At 35.3% G+C, this 20,240-nt stretch overlaps 1 protein-coding gene and 1 long non-coding RNA gene across 2 annotated transcripts; both read left to right on the top strand.

Annotated features, from left to right (window-relative positions):
- Positions 1-1,211: 1,211 nt before the first annotated feature.
- LOC127840647 (uncharacterized) lies at positions 1,212-15,091 on the top strand. Its single transcript, XM_052369062.1, has 5 exons — positions 1,212-1,546; positions 11,736-11,897; positions 13,542-13,679; positions 14,313-14,431; positions 14,631-15,091. The coding sequence occupies exons 1-5, from the start codon at positions 1,303-1,305 to the stop codon at positions 14,646-14,648; spliced, it is 681 nt and encodes a 226-aa protein (XP_052225022.1). The 5' UTR covers positions 1,212-1,302; the 3' UTR covers positions 14,649-15,091.
- LOC127840768 (uncharacterized) lies at positions 5,684-11,632 on the top strand. Its single transcript, XR_008030540.1, has 4 exons — positions 5,684-6,468; positions 7,005-7,145; positions 7,594-7,767; positions 8,762-11,632. It is a non-coding gene; the product is annotated as an uncharacterized LOC127840768 (long non-coding RNA).
- Positions 15,092-20,240: the final 5,149 nt, after the last annotated feature.

Raw genomic sequence — 20,240 nt, 5'->3', positions numbered from 1 at the left:
ATGCAGCTTATAGTTTCATAACGGAAAGTGAAAGATTAAAGGCAGCGTTTGAAGAGCTGCAGAGTATATGAACACATGCTATAACATAAACCACTTTAGATAAACCGCTTGTAAGGAAAAGTGGAATTCAAAGTTAAATAAGAGTTGCGTATAACTTTAAGTATTTTATTATGAAAGAAAGAAAACATTGTATTATGAAAGAAAGAAAACAAAAGCTCCAAAACTTCAAACCATATGCGATTATCTATGTTTAGGAAACACGTAATAACTCGTCAGAGTTTTAATAATATGAGTCGCGTTCTGAGAAAACTGTGCATAATGCATTTGCGTAAAGTGTCGTCCCAGATTAGCCTGTGCAGTCCGTACAGGCTAATCATGGACGACACTTTCCGCCTTAACTAGATTTTTGCTAAGAAGAGACTTTCTTTAAACCGAAAATATCATAAAAGCGGAAAGTGTCGTCCCTGATTAGCCTGTGCAGTCCGCACATACATTAAGCACCATTTTTTTTCAGAATACATCTCATATTATTAATCCTCTGTGCTATATTCTACGTCGATACTTGGCTTAAATACTTACTGATATTTTAGACATAGTTTGCTTATATATATGTGTATACTACCAATTTAATGTTCTCGTAATTCGCCCAGTTTCGGCTTTTGCATTTTTACACTTTTGTGCGTACTTTTAAATCGTTGTTTTGACCATTTAAATTGTTAGACTTTTAAAAAGTCAAAAAAGTGACTATTGAAAGATATTGATGACTTATTTGAATGCATTTTTCTTTGCTATCCCTTGTTATTTGAATTTAAATATACTGCAATCCAACCAAAATAACGTCTTCCTTTTTAATAACAAAGTGCGAGGGTTTCAATCGTGATAATACTGATCATTTTTATTTGATAGTTGGAAAGCAGCGTTGTTTTAAAAGAAAGGAAAATGTCAACCGCGCTGTAAAAGCGATTTACTAGCTAGTACTTCGTAATATTCAAACCTTTTTTATATGTGTTCTTTTTGGTTGTCATAATTTTTTATTGTTGTTTGTTAATAGGAATAAGCAGCTTGCATAGAGGGCTATCAATTTAAAAATACACTCAGTGTCATGAAACAACTTTTGTTTGCAATTACCTGCCTGGGAGGTTAGAAATTTAGCCGAGTATTCATCATGTAAAATATACTCCCTAGGTACTTCTCGTATTACCTCAGCCTCAGGCGTGTAGCGCGGCGCACGCTTTATCTTAACACTAATTTGAGCAACAACTACACAAATTTCATTCAACATTAGCATCATAATTTGGCAAGATGCAGTGCTCGCCATTTCGAATGCTGGTAATTGTACTGGCGATATTTTCAATAGGATTTCACCTTACTGGTATAATTGCACCGGCATGGCTTCGGATGTCAATGGAGATTCATACTGACCTCAAGGATAGTTCAGTGGAGGTACATATAGGATTATGGTTTAATATCATCTGTCAAAATGGAGGAATGGCTAAGGATTGTGTGACCATGTTTACATTTGGAAATATGGACAGCGATGGTGAAAGTAAGGCGTTTTCTCTTATTTCATAGTTTTGTTATTCTTTATTTACTATTCCTGCATAAGTGTTAGCATGAGTTGAAACTCTTAAAAGATGTAAAGTTACATATATGGAAAGTTTAATCAACGTCTTTACCGTTTTCTGCTAAAGCGTTGTTTAAAATTGAATGTGTTCCAGAACCCACTCCTGCTTTTTGTTATAAAATAAATGTGTCTATTGCTCTAAGTAGGCTTAAGTGTTGATCTTCAAGGGCTGGACATACCTCCTTATGCTTCCTGAAAGTATTTTGATACAATCTGCCATTTGCGACCACAGGTGGTTAGCGTGTGGTTATTATATTTATTAGTGAAAACATCATTTTGAAAGATAAATTATCATATTATAACGAAACATCAACTACGGTCTGATCGATGTTAACTGGGTCAAGCGAATTGTGTATCACGTTATTTCTTAAAATTTGACCCAGCATGTGTAGAAATATAACAAGATATATACATTTCCAGAAAGGAAAATCATTTCTGCGTTAAAATAAGACCGGGTTCATGAAAATCGCTGCAAAATTGATGAAGTAATGGCTGTTCAAAACGATGCACCCCGTTTTCGGATGATTTCGAGTTGGATACCTTGTTATATATATCTTTGATAGTGACATTTTTTTTCTTCAGAAAAGAAGATTTTTCGTTATAATATGATAATTTATCATTCAAAATGATGTTTTCACTTATTAATATCATAGCCACACGCTAACCACCTGTGTTTGCGACATATAAGTTATTCATTTGTAGTGCAAATTGAGCTAGCCTCTTTTCGATTGTTGTCAATGAACAACTTTAATTGCTACACGTTTGAATATTTTTATCATTAGAGGTGATGCAATGTCTTTTCTCGGACTATATCATGCTGTCTTTTTGGACCTTGTTCAACGAAGACACGCACAAAACTTGCCAAGATTATGTATCTTGGTTACTTGAACACGATTACTCTTGCTGTTTGTTTTTAACTTTAAATATGGAGTAGGTAGTTTATTTTCTGGGACAAAAATAGGTATAGAGACTTATCTGAGAACTCGTGGTTATAATCCTATAGCGACACGACATATATACGATGTGAAAAGTTGAAATTTGACCACAACAACTTGACCGCGGTTAACTCTTTGCCGCCTAGCCCAGCATCAACTTCTAGCTTGCAGTTATTTCCAACTACGCGCAAGTAGTGACTACAATCAACAAGTGCTGATGACTGTTAAATTAAAACAAATCACTTGATCAATCGCATTCTTGATGAAAGGGAGACCGATTACTACAATCACACGTGAACATTAGGATAATTAAACCTGCATGAATGCGAATCCTTAGATGAACAGATTCTAAGGAGCCGGGTACCTCGTATAGTAACGGTCTGTTACGCATTACGGCTGAATCTGTTATAACATTTACCTGTGCCTGTAAGCATACAGAACACGCGTTAGGATTCAGGTGTTTGAGACATAACACAGCACTTAATGAAGTACTGCGCAGTAGAATGTTCTCAATTGTAAAATACTATAGAATCTTATCGAATATGTATTTGATTATCATAGCTTATCGGAGAACATTTGCTGTGCGCTTATAATAATCACATGTTCACTTTGAAAAATTCTTAAACAAACAGATGCCAGTTACCGACGATACGGTTTTGTTAAACCAGATTTCAGCACGAACAAAATGAGTTCGCGTATAGAGCCGACAAGGATTAGCCTGTGCAGTCCGCACGAGCTTATCGGAAGGACACTTTTCCGCTTTTATGATATTTTTTCAATTCAAGAAAGTCTCTTCTTAGCAAAAATCAAATTTAGACGGAAAGTGTGGTCCATGATTGATGAGCCTGTGCGGACTGAATAGGCTAATCTGGGAGGACATTTCACGCACATGCATTAAACCCCCTTTTCACAGAGCGCAGCTCAAACAACAAGTTGAACCATATCGAGACTTCCGTAATCGTAAATATAATAATCCGTTGCATGTTCAGTAAGAAACACCCAATATACCTGCACATCGTAATGTTGAAGGAACTGTAGTTGTTCGCAATAGTGTGAAATTGTGTGACATTAAAATTCCCATCATATCTGTTAAAATTATCATCTAATTCACCAGACTATTATCATCGCTTCGGTATCCGGATATTATAACATTCGGACAATCGATCCTACGCTAATTTTTTTAAGAGGCTGCGATTGCTTTATACAATAAGATTCCAAATGATACAACATAGTATACGCTTATCATCGAATTATAAGCTGTCAATTCAACATACTATTATGACCGCTGTTTTAGCCACAACAATTTCCAGAAACACATGTTTTAAATTAAACTTTATTTAACCCATTTATGCCTAGCGTCTAGAAAAAAGGTCTTGGCAAACAGCGTAGACCCAGATGAGACGCCGCATGATGCGGCGTCTCATCAGGGTCTGCGCTGTTTGCTTAAAGGAATTTCTGTAAGAAATATTCTAAATATAGAAATAAATATACTAGAAATCCCTAATTTTGGAAATAAATTGATCAAATTTAGAAGGATGGGAGAGTCCACTAGGCATAACTGGGTTAAAAACAAACATAATACTGTTTGCCCTGCGGCACTCGGTTGTTGATTTACCCTTATTGTGTATTTAAAAGTGTTCTAAGGTTCGTACGTTTAATTCGTTCGTTTGTGTAATTGTTTGTCTTGACTTAAAAGTTCCATATTCGTTTAACGACCCATCAGTTTGCGAAAGTAGGCAACAAGTCATTTTCTATAATATATCAACTTTTATTCTTGGTTAAATGATAGTATAGATTGTGTTATTCTGTATATGATTCTTATTAAATAATTGAAACAAGATAGAAACAAGACACTCCAACACAAATATAATCCGTCCAACAAGTAAATGTCCGTCCAAGTTGGGAAGTATTCTGTGCAATTCGCTATTGAAGTGGCTCAATATATGAAATTTTTACGGCTTTTTATACATGTTCCAAAAACGTGAAAACCGTTCACATATTTTAGCAATTAAACAACGTGGTCTATCCCCACACTCCAACACAATAACAAAGTAGTTTCGTAACCAATTGATTCTATTATCCTGATTTAAACCTCCTTGACAAAACTGTTTTGTCACCATTTAATTCGATCATCCTGATTTTAACTTCAGTGATCAAATAGTTTGGTAATCATTTAATTCGACCACACTGTCAAATTGTTCTTTTTTTATATTTTAACATCAATTTGATTGTTACCTAACCATATGTCCGAAGTATTGCCACAGGTAAGCGATGACCAAGCAGTTTCCAAAATTCTGTTCAGATTAACATGTTTACTTTGTTAGTTTATAGGAACAGGCTTGCGTGGGAAAAGTGTTACGGCTAAAAATATTTGATTTTACACTTGGTACTAGGGTATTAAGATATATTTTATGTACATACTACTATATTTGTTCATTTAAACCTCATCTTAATAATTACTAAGTGCAACATTTTATTTGCATGCATACAAGTACATTCTTATGACAAAATTGTTGTTCATACGCACTCACTTCGCATGCAGTAATTTGTTCATATTATACATGATAACGTTACAATATAATGAAAGATAATAACCATCGGATACGGTTAAAATTCCTCAATATATGATTCACAGTATATGGCAATTTGTGAATGAAGTTCAAAATCTTATATCTCTTAGATAAATAATTAAACAGAAGTACTTGGGTGACTTGTTGTTATGTTATGGTACGGTAAATTTAGTTGTAAGATAAGTTTTTCACTAGCGAACACCTCATACAATGTAATTTTAATATTCAGATTTGTTATAAATGACAGACACTTTATGTTGTAAAATGTAAGTGATTTAAGTCAATTTAAACATCACTAAGCATATACTTAAAATACATCATTTGTTTTCGTATGAACTGAACTATGTGGTACTCTTCATGTAAGAGTTGATTATTAGTTTATATATACATGTAAATCTATATGAGTTGAGAAACTACAAGAATTACACAACAGTGAACAGTACTTCTAAGTGATTTAATAAAATAAAAGTACATTCTCTATTTTTGACGATTGGATTATTTTTGAACCTGGATATATTCGACGACCACGATTCCAGTCCGACACATCTTAAGGATGTTCGATCGTTTCCACTTTACGGTAATTGATTCACTATATCGTGAAAATTAAAAACCTTTATATATTTTCACGGTTTCAAAATATTAGGTTGGAATAAACGAGTGTAAATTCTAGTTTTACTGTTTTGATTATGCGCCTTTAAATTTTCGGCATTTACATATTTTCGAGATTTACTGCATTGAAACCAAGCGTTCGATTGCTTGACGTCACTTCGTGATCGACATCGATGAAACGCTTGCTTACGCTGTAGATGTTATTTTCTGTGCAAATACAAGCGTCTATTGATAACGAAACGATAATTTGTCAACAATGAGAATCAGATACTTGGCATAATAATTTTCATTTAAAATGTCTAATTTGGATATAATTCGGAATACAAAACGAAACTTAAAAGGTATTGAAAACAACAACGTTCAAAAGAACAATGTGGATTTCAATAGAAAGACTATTTCCACCGACAATCAGGATTTCCGGTATGACCACTGTTATTTTGACGATTTTTCTATCGGTTCGTCGGTAAGCGAGACCACATGTGACAACAGCGATGCTAGTTGGATATAAAATTGGTAGACGTGTCGTTGAACTCGACACATTGACCGAATCGCTTTTAGCATGCAGTGCTTGTCAAGTGCCCATGAATTTACTTAACACTGTAGAAAGCAGGGATTTCGGACAGGCATGTGTTTTGGACATACAGTTTAGCAATTGTGGTGCAGTAAATAATGTGGCTACTGGACGGAAACATGGCAGAGTTTATGACATGATCACAAAGCTTGCATTTGGGTAAGACTTCTTTGTCTTTTTGGTACATTGGTGCATTATATCATGATTTATTGTCTAAATTACTGATACTTTTGAATACATTCAGATAGTTATCTCTAAGTAATTCGCGTGTAGTCTACATGCATACATTTTTTATATTGTACTTGCTATATTTTTCCTTCATATTTTGTCTGATTTACTGCCAGTAAACACAATTACAGTAGAATGTGAATGGTTGTCCTTAGTTAAACATGTATATTTTAAAGTGACATAAGTTTATTTTCTTCCTGCAGTCCTAGTTATTAATACCGGTAATAAATATGAAATTTTACAAGTTTACAAAACATAAATATTCTCAATTTGTCAAATACGTATTGGTTTTGAAAATAAAGGGCTTGAATTAATTCTTATTTGTGTGTATGTAGATCACTAGGTCTTATAAAATGTTGTAACTTTTGTAAATTAGTGACATTATTTCATATTATTTTATTCCGCATACGCATATTCTAGCATTGTGCATTGTCAACTGTTCTGTCATTTACTGCAATCTGTTTCAGGTAAATCAAAAACTGGGTGTTTCACCTGGGACTTTAACATCGAAACTGGCCCTTCTCCATGACCTTCAGCACAAAAAAAGAAAGGCTATAGCTGTTACTCGTGCAGCAAAACAGTGACGCATAAGACTTAAAACTCGAACGGTATTTTTAATTATGGGCATTTTATATTTAAAACACAGTATTCTTCATTTGTATGCCCCCAATTGGCGACATAGTTTTCGCACTGTCCGTGGGTCGGTCAGTCCCTCACACTTGTCGTGCCTTCTCTCTAATTCAAGTAGTTTTCATCCGATCTTCACCAAACTGGGTTTCTTACAATTGTATGGATTATTTTTTTATATAGTTACAAAGTTGGAGTTTGGGGCATCCGTGTCGTGTGGACACATTTCTTGTTGTAGATTGTATCAATAGATCCATCAATTATATATGCAAAGTAGTAGTAACATTTAAAAGCATATGCTAATGTTTGTAAATTGATTATTGTAAAAGCATTAATGTGCTGTGTAATCATTTCTTTAAATAAAAATCGGAGATAACCCACGAAGATGCAAGCAAATGTTCCAATTTGAAATTCTGTTTTTCTGTTCAGGCATTCAAAGGACAGTGCAAGAAGTACGAGTGGGACCAACATACAGTTCAAACATAGAGGACCAAGACGTTGAAGTTACAACTATACCCCCACCTATACCCAAGCCTGGTCAAGCAGGGCTAGACACGACTGGGAAGGAATTTGTTTTCTTTGATTTGGAAACAAGAGGGTTAGGTAAAGTTTATTTTTTAACATATTCCTTATTCACAGTGTTGCACATACAGAAGTTTATCTTGGTCCAATTCAGGTATTTAGGTACTCTAAATCTCCAAAGTTGAACTTCTATTAAAAAATATACATATTTACTTACATGTATAACATAATTCAACCTGCTACTGCTGAGTAACTCAATGTGTCAGAGATATCGTGTGAATTGTTGGTCAACCTAGCATATGATTGAATTGCAACAAGAGTTATGTTCAGACTAATTTCTCAGTTTGCTTTCATATAATACATCATTCTTAATCTTTATTGATAAAATGATAGTAAATACCACTTAGATGATGCAATTTTACATTACCCACAACTGGCTTTAGTATATTATTGTGCATCATTTAAGAATTTAAACACTTTTCTCTTCGCTTCTTCAGATTTATGAATACATAAGATCATTAGATGCCAACAACTTTCTTTGATATATCCATGAATGGAAGAAAAGAGCGTTTCAATTTTCATAATAACAGTTATTATGCCCCCCTTGGAAGAGAGAGTTAATATTGTTTTGCTGGATGTTTGTCTGTGGGTAGATCATTAAGTTTCCGATCAATAATTTGTCAACTTTTTCACTGATTGGCTTTTTACTCTCCATGTGCATAGGGATTGGACAGTATATAACCCCCATTTAAATTATGGTCACTTAGTCAAAGGTCACAATAAGTGTGAAAATTGTTTCCGATCAATAACCCTTCAACTGAACATTCTCTTAAACCACAATGCATAGAGAATGAATGTGAAGGAACCTCTTCTACGATTGTTCACATTAAGCTTCAAAAAAAGTCCTGTCCTGGTGGGGGCAATGTTTTTCCCTTTTATATTTATTGTAAACACTTCAAATGTATTTTAAGAAGTTTACATTGTACTTGGGGGAGCGACCCAGGGCTCTGTGATTAACGGGGCTAAAATGGATTTTGTGCAATTTCTATTTAAAATTTTTGTTTTGTTTTTTCAGAGCACACTTCTCACATAATGCAGTGCATTCAACTGGTCAATTTTCAACATATGTGATGCATGAGAAGAAGATTTCCTTGCAAGCGTCAGAAATAACTGGAGTGACAGTTGTTAGCGACTCTATGCTTGTCAAGAGACAAACAGTAACAGCTGTCCCCATCAAATCTGCATTGACAAGTTTTATAACATTCTTACAGAAATGTTCACCAATTATTTTAGTTGGGCATAATATAGAGTCTTTTGATTGTATAGTGTTGCTCCGTGCTATCCATACTTGTTGAAAAATGTTTGAGTTTCAGCAAAATATTTGTGGCTTTTTAGATACTTAAAAATGTTAAAGGAAATATTACCAAATATGAAATCATATAAGCGGGAACATTTAGTTAAAGACGTCATTGGTGAATTATACATGAAATTTATAAGTCAAGGTGTTGCAAGGAAAGTTGCAGGAAGTGGATTTCAACTTAAACATTTGAGTCCTGTATCAAAAAGAAACGGACTGAGTGGTTTGAGGAGCCCCCTGTCAGAGGTTACAAACGGACAAATCAGAGTAACAAAATCAAAGAAAATAATATGTTCAATAGCGAGTTATTTGTTGCCTGACATCTAACCAATTGTAATTTGCATCTTGTATATAGATAAGCTATGAAATCTAATAGCTGTTACATAATTGTTTTTCCTTCTCGATGACGAACATAGTTGTGATTCTTATGTCAGTTGTATTTCTCATGTTTCACCTAAGTTGTAAGATATTTTTGGCAGTGCATTAAACCACAGATGGTGTGTGAAACATAATTGCCCAGCTTATTGTATTCTTTGTTGTTTTAAGCTTCACTGGCCAAAGGCCAGCGGGGCTTATGTTATGATTCTGTGTCCGTCGTACGTGCGTGCCTGAACGTTTCCTTTAAACATCTTCTTCTCCTAAACTACTGGTCCAATTGTGATGAAATTTCTCAGGATAGTTCCTCTTTCAACGTTGTTCAAATTGTGCCCCTGGGGTCAAATTTGACCCTGCCCCGGGGTCACAAAATTGAACATATGCTTATATAGGGTCTATTTTGTGAAAACTTCACATATTTTTTCGTCCATAACCATTGGGCCTTGGGCTTCCAAATTTGGTATGTAGTGGCATCTTATAGTCCTCTACCAAGTTTGTTCAAATTATGCCCCTAGGGTCAAGTTTGACCCTGCCCTGAGGTTCACAAAATTGAACATATGCTTATATTAGGCATTTTTTGTGAAAACTTTAAAAATCTTCTTGTTCATATTAGTATGGCATAGGGCTACCAAATTTGGTATGTAGTGACATGTAATAGTTCTCTACCAAGTTTGTTCAAATTATGCCCCTTGGGTTAAATTTGAAACTGCCCCGGGGGTTACAAAACTGAACATATGCTTATAAAGTGCTTAATTTGTGAAAACTTAAAAAAAAATTGTCCATATCTATTGGGCCTAGGGCTACCAAATTTGGTATGTAGTGACATCTTATAAACCTCTACCAAATTTGTTCAAATAATGCCTCTGGGGTCATCTTTGACCCTGCCGCGGGGGGTCACAAAATTTAATAAACGCTTAAAAAGCGCCTATTTTGTGAAATCTTAAAAAATCTTGTTGAAAACCATTCTGACTATGGCTACCAAATTTGGTATGCAGGAACATCTTATAGTCATCTACCAAGTTTGTTACTTTGGGTCAAATTTGACCCTGACCCGCGGGTCACAAAATTGAACATTATATACGCTTGTATCTTGCTTATTTTGTGAAAACTTTAAAAATATTCTTGTCCTTAACTCTACATCTAAGACTTAGGGCCACCACATTTTGTATGGAGTGAGATATAGTAGTCCTCTACAAAGTTTGCTCAAATTATGCCCCTGGGGTTAAATTTTACCCAGCCCAGGTGGTCACAAAATTGTACATGTGCTTAAATAGGGCCTATATTTAAGTATCTGCACATGCGGAGAATATTTGTTTCAGTCTTTTTTTCAGCAGTGGAGCGATACAGGGCCATCATGGCCTCTTGTCTTTAAATACACATCACACAGTTCTAAAAATAATTTTAAAATACCTAATACATATGTTCAATTTAAAACCAACAACATGGGTAACAGGTGGGTGGGGTAATTTAAGATGTTTATATGAACATCAACATTGTTTTTTCAGTTGTTACATCTGAAATATTTTCATAACAATATACATTATAAATATTTCTACGTGTATCACATTTCAGTTGATAATTTGATTGTTATGGAGCAGTTATTATATAGATATGTTTTAAATACTATTACAATGTTAGTCATTGTATTTTTGAAATTAAGTCCATATTAAAATGTCTATAGCAAAAAAAAATCCACGGTGACCTATCAATTTCTTTACTTAATTTTAATGCTTAGCTAGTTTCCTTTAATTATTGAGAACTTCAAATGAATATGAATATTACATCAACAGAAATATGTATCTGTATTGCATGTTATCTATTTTGAACTGTGCAATAAAAAATTCAAAACAAACAAAAAACTATTCATACTTATTTCTCATTATTTTTTACGATTTCCATAATTTTTGGTTTTAAAACTGTTCACTATGATAATACACATGTTACAGTTGCTAATCTAATGCAATCTCAATACTATTATGCCATTTTAAATGTATTACACAAAAACATTTTACCGTACCCCCAAATTTATGCCCCGCAAAAATGACCTTTTTTCAAACGCACATGGCATTTAAAAACCTTCGTTATCTCAAAATTATTCACGGTGACCTCTCTTTTTTATTTTATATTAATTTCAGATACAGATTCATTAATCACCATACAAAAAATTATAGCATTCCGGATATTTTGAAAATTATCACAAAACGATCGAACATCCTTAACATATAAACGGTATCATTTTTTTATAGACCATTTACCTGTCTTGGACCACAAAGTATTGACCATAAATATGATCTGCTATTATTCCATCTAATTCCAGCCCCTGCCATGAATTTCGAGGTAATCAAAGCGCTCGTGATGACTGGCGAGTCAATGTGCTTGCTCGGCTTCGTCCTCGTGCTTATCCACTTCCACCGCGAGAACAACCTCAACCCCAGCCAGGCTCTAGCTGTCCTAGCAGCACTCGTGTTTTTTGTGTGCGGTAGGATTTTAGAGTTGGTTTATACTCAACAATTCAAATATTTTTTAACTAAGTGATGCATATGCATGAAGTGCTTGGTCACATTAAATCTTAAATGGGATGTTCTGTTTGAGGCAACACGGCCGAAACGAAATACTTTAATAGATAAATACATTTTATACATCTTTTATTTAAAAATATATCTACAATATGGATGTTGAAAACATATTCATTCAACAATCGACTTTTGACTTGAATCGGATGTAATCACTGCGAAGATAGACTGTTATTTGTCTTAAACAATTCTATTATGTATTCATAAGACAAGAGTGCCTGAAAAGCTCAAAGTCGCTATTCTGAGATACAAAAAAACTGACCTTTTCTGTGCAGCCCAATATATCATAAAAACACATGTTCTGACCACCACGTTTTATTAAGAGTGAACTATAAATGCAACTTTTAGAGTGCTTACAAGGTTTTGCTATAGCCATATAAAGACTGCCCAGTTGGCGGCCATGTTTTTCAAACCAGAACCATTTTCGAACTTATCCATGATATGATTAAACCACTGTTCTGACCGAGTTTATGACTTAAGGAGTTTTTACTCTAGCCATATAAGGAAAAATGCCGCCCCCCCCCCCTCGTGGCCATGTTGTTCAATCAACCGGAACAATTTTCGAACTCATCAAAGATGAGAAATTGAGAAAAATCTTTTGATCAAGTTTCATGATGATTGGACAATAAATGTGGCATTTAGATTGTTAACAAGGTTTTACTATAGCCATACATAGCCATATTAGGAACAATGCCCCCCCCCCCCCTCCCCCTGGCGGCCATGTTTTTTTTACCAACAGGAACTATTTTCGAACTCATCCAAGATATCATTGGTACGAATCTTTTGATCAAGTTTCATCGATGATCGGACAATTAATGTGGCCTCTAGAGTGTAAACACGGGTTTGCTATAGCCATATAAGGACAAATGCCCCGTCCCCTGGCGGCCATGTTTATCAACCAACCTGAACCATATTCGAACCCTTCCGAGATATCATTGGCACAAACCCTCTTACCTAATATTATGAAGATTGGACTATAATTATGGACTCTAATGTGTTAAAAAGGCAAATGGTGACGCCGCACGACGGACAGAAGGCGATCACAATAAGCATATTGTGCACAGGTGAGCAAATAAGGGTATCAATTTAGTAAACATATCCGATAATTTTTAGGTAGTTTGGGTAACCTGGAAGAAAACAAATTCTAATCCTTTTTAGACACTGGTTAAAGATGCTCGTGGTCACATCTAAATCAACTTCTTGACTTTGCATTACCCAATCGTTAATTTACTTTCTTTCGCTTCTCTGTCATATGAATAAATTGTCAGTTCTAGCACTTAACATATAGAGTACAAGGAATGTAAAAAAACTATACTATATTCTCCATAAATTGCGATATTGCTGAGATTAAAATTTCGAAGATTAAAAAAAATTGCACTATATCGCAACAGTATTTAAACGATATAACTTTTCATCATAACGAAATAAGATTATTATCAGCGGTTTTTTAGGAATACAAATAAAATAGATTGTTTTTTACATGTAAGCTTCAGAATTAAAAAAACACCATATAATTTTCGTATGTAAGTATGCTTTCGAATCTATTTCAGCTCTGATTGTATTCGGCGCGGTGGGTATCCAAGGTTACCGAAACCAGACGTTTGTTGATACGACAACATCGTTATACACAAGCTCCAATGGTCAAATTAGCTTTGAAATTTACTTTCCCTGGGCGTTACTCGTGTCAGGTACTTATAATTTACAACATGACATCCTGTGTCAGTTTATCAACGTGGCGACTGTGGTATGAATCTTATTTGTAGTTAGGACGTCAAAACGCGTCTTATGATGTATTCTTCACTAAGTTCTTCGCATGCTGTAATTTAAACATGTTTGAACTTAATAATGATGCTGAGTGTTATAATAGGCACTTGTTTGTGAAACTGGTTGTAAACTGTTAAGACATATTCATATTATAGTTATGTGCCTTGTCATCTACTTCACGACGCTGATTCTACTCGAAGTATTTATGTTAATGTTAATGCGATTATTAATGGATATTTCCATTTGAAAGAAAATGATGTTTGCAAAACTGAAACAAATATGTCCGATTAAAATCAAGCTTGCGATGCCGGTAGTCAGTGTCGACAAAATCTTTTCGTCTTCAAATTATTGAAACTAGTCCCAACCACTGCGGTTTTTATTATCGATTAGTTATTTGTTTACTATATATACATGCTCAAAATTAAAAAAAATCCATCTGACCAAGTCATTTAGTCCAATGACATTCGTGCTCAAAACTAAAAAGAATTTGTTTCACTTTTACTGATAGATGTCTCACTTAAAAAACTGTGATTGATATGTCTCATTCACCGTTACAGGAATAGGCGCTGCGCTTGCGTTGTTTGCGGCCATGGCTGTCTCAATCCATGTTTGTTGCTACAAGCCTCAACATCGGGGTGATGTCGTCTACTCGGCGAATTACACCAGTTCGCCTCAGGTATAGCTATGTCACATGTCAATTATGTGCTATAACAGTATGTATTCCTTAACGAAAGTGCATCAATTGACTTAAAATTGTAATATGTATATATGTCTTACTAAATGTTTTGCGAAATAAATATATTAACCAGCTTTCGTATAAGCTGCTATCTTTACTAGAAAAATGCTGTAATATCATGTTTTGTGGTGAATTTCAGACTGAGCCCATGTATTGATGTTGTGAGGCGAAAGTGTGGCTAGTTAAATGACAATACCCACATGGGTTACGTGAAACGTTATGAAAGTCTAGTGTTGTCGAGCGTGGGGACTATTGATATAGTGTCATGCACACAGTTATCAAACGTTACCAGTCATGTTTAGTATTTTGTAGTATCTAAAGGTGGAAATGAACGTGATGCTTGTGAGATGTGGACTTTATACAGCACTGCAGACAGGACTGCAATTATACACAATTGTTGAAATCTTTTTAGAACACTTAATTCTATTTCAATTTATTCACATAATTAATTTATAACTTAAATAAATATTTAAATAAAGTTATCCTACGCATATGTTTAAAGTATATTTCTCTGATAAAATTGGTGCACATTGTGTGAATAGTCCACAAGTACATTTAACTAATGCATTTCATTTTAAATATACTATCTACTTTTTTAAACAGTTGTTAAGTGTTTTTAATACGAATATCACACTATATTATATTGATGTGTGTTCTCAGCACGGGATATCTCACGAATTGAGTTATTAAGTATGCCCATGCAAACATACACTTAAAGCATAGACACAAGTACGAACACATTATATGCGATATTCTCGTTCGAGCATTACTATTAAAGCGTTACGAGTAAATGTCAACAAGTCTACTTTTGCATCCTTATGTATGTTATGTTCTATTATTTTCTCTAACTGTAGAGCAACGTGCTAAATGTTAGCTTTAATTATCGCCTTTTGTATGTCGGTCGTCGTGTGTGGTGGTAATTGAGTTGTTCAGAGTCTAATTAAACCTTTATACCACTCTAGAGGCCTCATTTATTTAAATGAACATTTGTCAGAGCCAGTGCCCCAGATACTGTTTCGGTAAATAGGGTTTTCACCATAACTTTTATCAAACTCACCCGAAATATCATGCGAAAAATATGTTATGACCAAGCTAATTGATAATTGGACTATACACGTGATTTCAATTGTTATAACAAGGCTTTACTAAAGGAGTATAAGGAAAAGTGTCCGGCCCCTGGCGGTCATGTTTTTCAACTTACCGAAACCATTATCGAACTCAGCTGAGTTATCATAAGAATGCCCCGACCAAGCGTCATGCAGACTGGACTGTTAACGTGACTTATATAGTGTAAATATGACCTTTATTTCGTTTGACCAAGTGAAATTTTGTTACTTCATACAATCAAGTTTCGAATTCGATTAATAGCACTGTGAGAAATGTTATGCAGTGCCCCATGTAAGCTGTGTACCTGCTTATTTAAACCATTTAAATTGTTGAAAAACGCAAAAAATATGATGCGTATTGAAAACGCAACCATTTTAACTTAAACGCAAATCTTTTGAATTTGATACACACCAGATACATCCCATGTCGAAGCCATGAATACTTATATGGCCTCCAAAGAAATGAATACAATGATTATGACTTGAATGATCGGAAAAGCGCCGTCATACATTGGACATGTGAGAAATGAATTCATAAAGAACAATTCTTTCTAAATGCCTTTAATATTGCAGTCTTTTGAACACAAACTTAGAAACCGGAATCTTATTTAAAGCTTGGTCAATCGATGTTATACAACCTATATTTAACAATAAATGATCTAGGCTTGATTTTTACAATTACATGCCGATTAGAATTTTAAGTTGCGTAGGCAAGATAGTAACTGCTGTAATTAACGCGCATTGGGTCATTGCGACCTGGAATGTGTTGAAGTCAACGGGGGGTAACTAGAAGCCGATTCATGTCACCCTGGGGTGACTTCAGGCCGATTCTAATCACCCGGTCGGCTTGAAGTCATCCCAGTGTGACATGAATTGGCTTGAAGTCACCCTAGGGTGACAAGAATCGGCTTCTAGTCATCTCCGGGTGCCATCTAGCCATTTCAGGTCGATAATGACCCAATTCGCAAAGATTATAAACTTACTTCATTAAAACCATGCTGGATTTCGCACGGGTTATTCGACATGCCACCATATATTTACATCAAATAGCTACCTTAAAATTAATGGCTGCTTAAAGAAAAAGTATTATGCTCATGTATAGACTTTTGCCTGCATTCGATCATATCTGGAGAACAGGTCTGTGGAATAAAATACTTAAATTGGGAAAACAAGGTAAAATATTCCTCGTGATACAAAATTGGAATTCTAATTTTGAACCCACTGTTTCTCTCAATTGTTTACTATCTCTCTCCCCCCCCCTTCTCTCTCTCTCTCTCTCTCTCTCTCTCTCTCCTCTCTCTCATTATCTCTCCTATATCTCTCTCTATCTCTCTCTCGTCTCTCTCTCTCTCTATCTCTCTCTATCTCTATCTCTATCTCTCTTTCATCTCTAGACTCTTTTACATCTCTCTCGTCTTTATCAGTCTCTGTATCTATCGTCTCTGTCTATGTCGGGTCTGTCTGCCTCTGGGGTTGTAGTAGGTTTGTCTCTCTCCTCTCGAGAGTAGAGATCGGACTATGTAGAGGAGAGCGAGCGGAGAGAGAGAGAGAGCTCGAGCTAGAGAGAGCGAGAGAGAGAGGCGAGAGAGAGAGAGAGAGAGAGAGAGAGAGAGGGAGAGAGCGAGAGAGGAGAGAGAGAGAGCGAGAGAGGAGAGCGAGAGCTGAGCTCGAGAGAGAGAGCGATGAGCGAGAGGCTAGCCAGCAAGAGGGGGATCAGAGAGAGAGAGAGAGAGGAGAGAGAAGATAGAGAGAGAGCGGAGAGCGAGAGAGAGGAGCTCGAGATAGCTCTCTCTCTCTCTCTCGCTCTCTTTCTCTCTCTTATACTCTTACTCTCCTGACTCTCTATATCTCTCTATCTCTGCCTCTACCTCTCCATCTTCTCCTCTCTCTTCTTTCTCTCTCTCGTTCTCCTTTGTTTCTCCCTGTTTCTCTCTCTTGCCTCTCCTCGTCCCCAATCTAACCCTTCTCTTCCCTCTCTCTCTCTCTCTTTCTCTCCAAACTATATATTAATACAACAACCGCTTCTGTTACTGATATTATGTTAAACAACCACTTTTCCCCCTGAATTAACTAATTACTATAATTTAATTTTACATATACTTTTTTTTTGTTTATGTAAATCTCGTTTGAAATAAGCTGACATGTATTTCTAAATGTATTGTTTTGTTACTCGTAAAAACGAATAAAAACTGTTCTGTCTTATGTCTTATAAAGGAAACATCAACCACTCCGGATTATATCAACAACTCTGAAAAAAACTGGATCGTAATGGGGGCTAGGTGGTCACCGTTGGTTAGTGTCAGAATATTTCGAGAAAATTTAAACGAAGGAATAGCTATTATGTTATATGATTGTGTGAACTGTGTGTGTTTTGAAAACGGATACTTATATGATCTTGCTGGAAAGCTGAGGTACAAATTTGATGACTTTATTAACGATATTCTGATTGTTTCGATAGCGTTACGCTTCGGTGAATAGCGCTGTTAACATCACATATAGCACACAGTGGGTATTATACTGGCCTTTGCTGAAACTGACTATAACTGTCGAGCCGTCCACGGTCTCGGTCACTATCGATCATCTATACTACTCAAAAAAGATTGTACGCTATGAGCACAGCAGCCGCGGCTACCCCTGCATAAGCTAAAACTGGTCGCAAAAGGTTTCTCTCATCTCCGATGGACGATACTGATCAAAAGAAATCGAAAGCGACATACAGCATGCTCCCTATCACCGAACACACCGGAACACATCTTGACGAAAACGACGAACCAGCCTGTAAATCATTATTAACGGAGGCGGACTTTGACAAAATCAGTAAGTTAGTGGCTGGTATATAGTACTCGGGATTGCCAAGAATATCGGCGTCGACCTAAATATAGCGGAGATCGACAGTAGTCAAAGACTCGGCAAACCAACAAGCCTGGGTTCCAGCTCCAACAAACCGCGTCCGAAAGACATAGTTGTCAAATTTGCTTCGTGTACATAAATGAGGATCTAACGCGTACGCAAGCTCGTAAAAATCAAACATGCGAGCAGTGTGTGGACGTCAGATGGAGCCATAATTATTCGTGGAATGGACTTGTGCATTCAACGCACTGAAACCATATGCGATTTGCAAAACCTTCAACTGTCCACTGGCGCACGCTTATCTTCCGTCGACCAGTATAGCTGTATATTACCTGTATGAGTGGGATTATAGGCGTCTTTATTCATATGGCCTATAATTACCTGATATTATTAGTTATCACTCCTAAAATAGACATAACTGTATACTCTTCTAAACGTTTATCTTTACGGAAATTTGACTTACACGATTTGGTTTGAGCAACCGAAAAGATTAGATGTGGAGAGTAAGCGACGCCTTATACTTGTTATTTCTGATTTATATAGAAGTTAACAGTAAAATGCTGTCATGTAATGTAAAGAATACTAAACGGATGTCATATTGCTTATTAAAAATCAGTGTACACATGTACTTCCATGTGCCCTATGTAGAATTATATTTCCATTTTTTTTACGTTAATGCGTTAAATCTATCCCAAACAATATAAATTTCACTAATTAGATTTCACAACCGCAGACAACAATATATTGTCTGCGATGCTAAAATGTGACATTAATTATATAAATACGAGGAACTGAAATATAAATTATATTGATACAAGGACATTTACAGTGTTTTATTGTTATTATTGTCTCAATTTTGTTCTTTATAGAATATTTTATATACAAAACTGTACATTAAATTTTCTGTGAAAGTTTAATTAATTATATTAATACGGGGACTTAAAATATTTATTTTATTGATAGATTACATTTTTTATAGTTGTAAGTGTCTCAATCTTTTTCTTAATATGATATTTTATAAATAAATAAAATGTTTCGTGTCACTATAAAACATGTTATTGTACGTTTAGCAAAGTACAAGCACTTTTATAACAAAATATAAACTGCATATACAGAAAATGTTTTAAAGCATCTATAACGCTCCAAATCAACGAAAATTTCGTAAAGTATTTCGTAAAATAAAGTCAAACAATTAAAAATCAGTGTTCCTTATGGCAATTGTCGAATTTTTTTAGACGCCAGACGTGGTTTGGTAAAATAGATGTTTGTAGATACCAAATGCTCGTTTTTATTATTGTTTTGCATATTTAATTCCATTTTAATTTCCCGCAACGATATCTATTCATACGACACATGAACACCATTTTAGTGTTCGTATGTCGTATGAATAGATATATTCGCGGGAAATTCAAATGGAATTAATTGTATCACAAATAAATAAAAACGAGTATTTTGTATCTACAAAAATCTATGTAATCATACCACATCTAGCGTTGAAATTGTGGCTATTGCTTAATGGTTAGTTCACACCAACGGCGAATGCCGCGCTTTTAATCAGCGAGCAAAGCGCCGTCATTTTTGTTAACTTTTCCAAAAATATCTCGATCTATTGCGCTCTGATACGCTCTGATACGCCCTGATACGAATTGGTTGCCGCTTTGGGGACGAAATATTTCCCGACTCGTTACGATTCCTCACACTTTGATCTCGCTTTGATCAGGCTTTGTTACGCTTGAAATCACGCTTTGATAAGCTTTATTACGCTTTATTATGCTTTGATTCGATTATGACGC

The sequence above is a fragment of the Dreissena polymorpha genome, chromosome 1, assembly GCF_020536995.1.
Source record: "Dreissena polymorpha isolate Duluth1 chromosome 1, UMN_Dpol_1.0, whole genome shotgun sequence".
NCBI classification, from domain to species: Eukaryota; Metazoa; Mollusca; class Bivalvia; order Myida; family Dreissenidae; genus Dreissena; species Dreissena polymorpha.
This window is presented reverse-complemented; position numbering and strand designations above follow the sequence as displayed.

Bases quoted from the DNA above. Each gene is read 5' to 3' on its own strand.
- LOC127840647 (XM_052369062.1), top strand. From the start codon at position 1,303: ATGCAGTGCTCGCCATTTCGAATGCTGGTAATTGTACTGGCGATATTT. The intron at 1,547-11,735 runs GTAAGGCGTTTT...ATCTAATTCCAG, and splicing joins TATGGACAGCGATGGTGAAA to CCCCTGCCATGAATTTCGAG. The intron at 11,898-13,541 runs GTAGGATTTTAG...AATCTATTTCAG, and splicing joins ACTCGTGTTTTTTGTGTGCG to CTCTGATTGTATTCGGCGCG.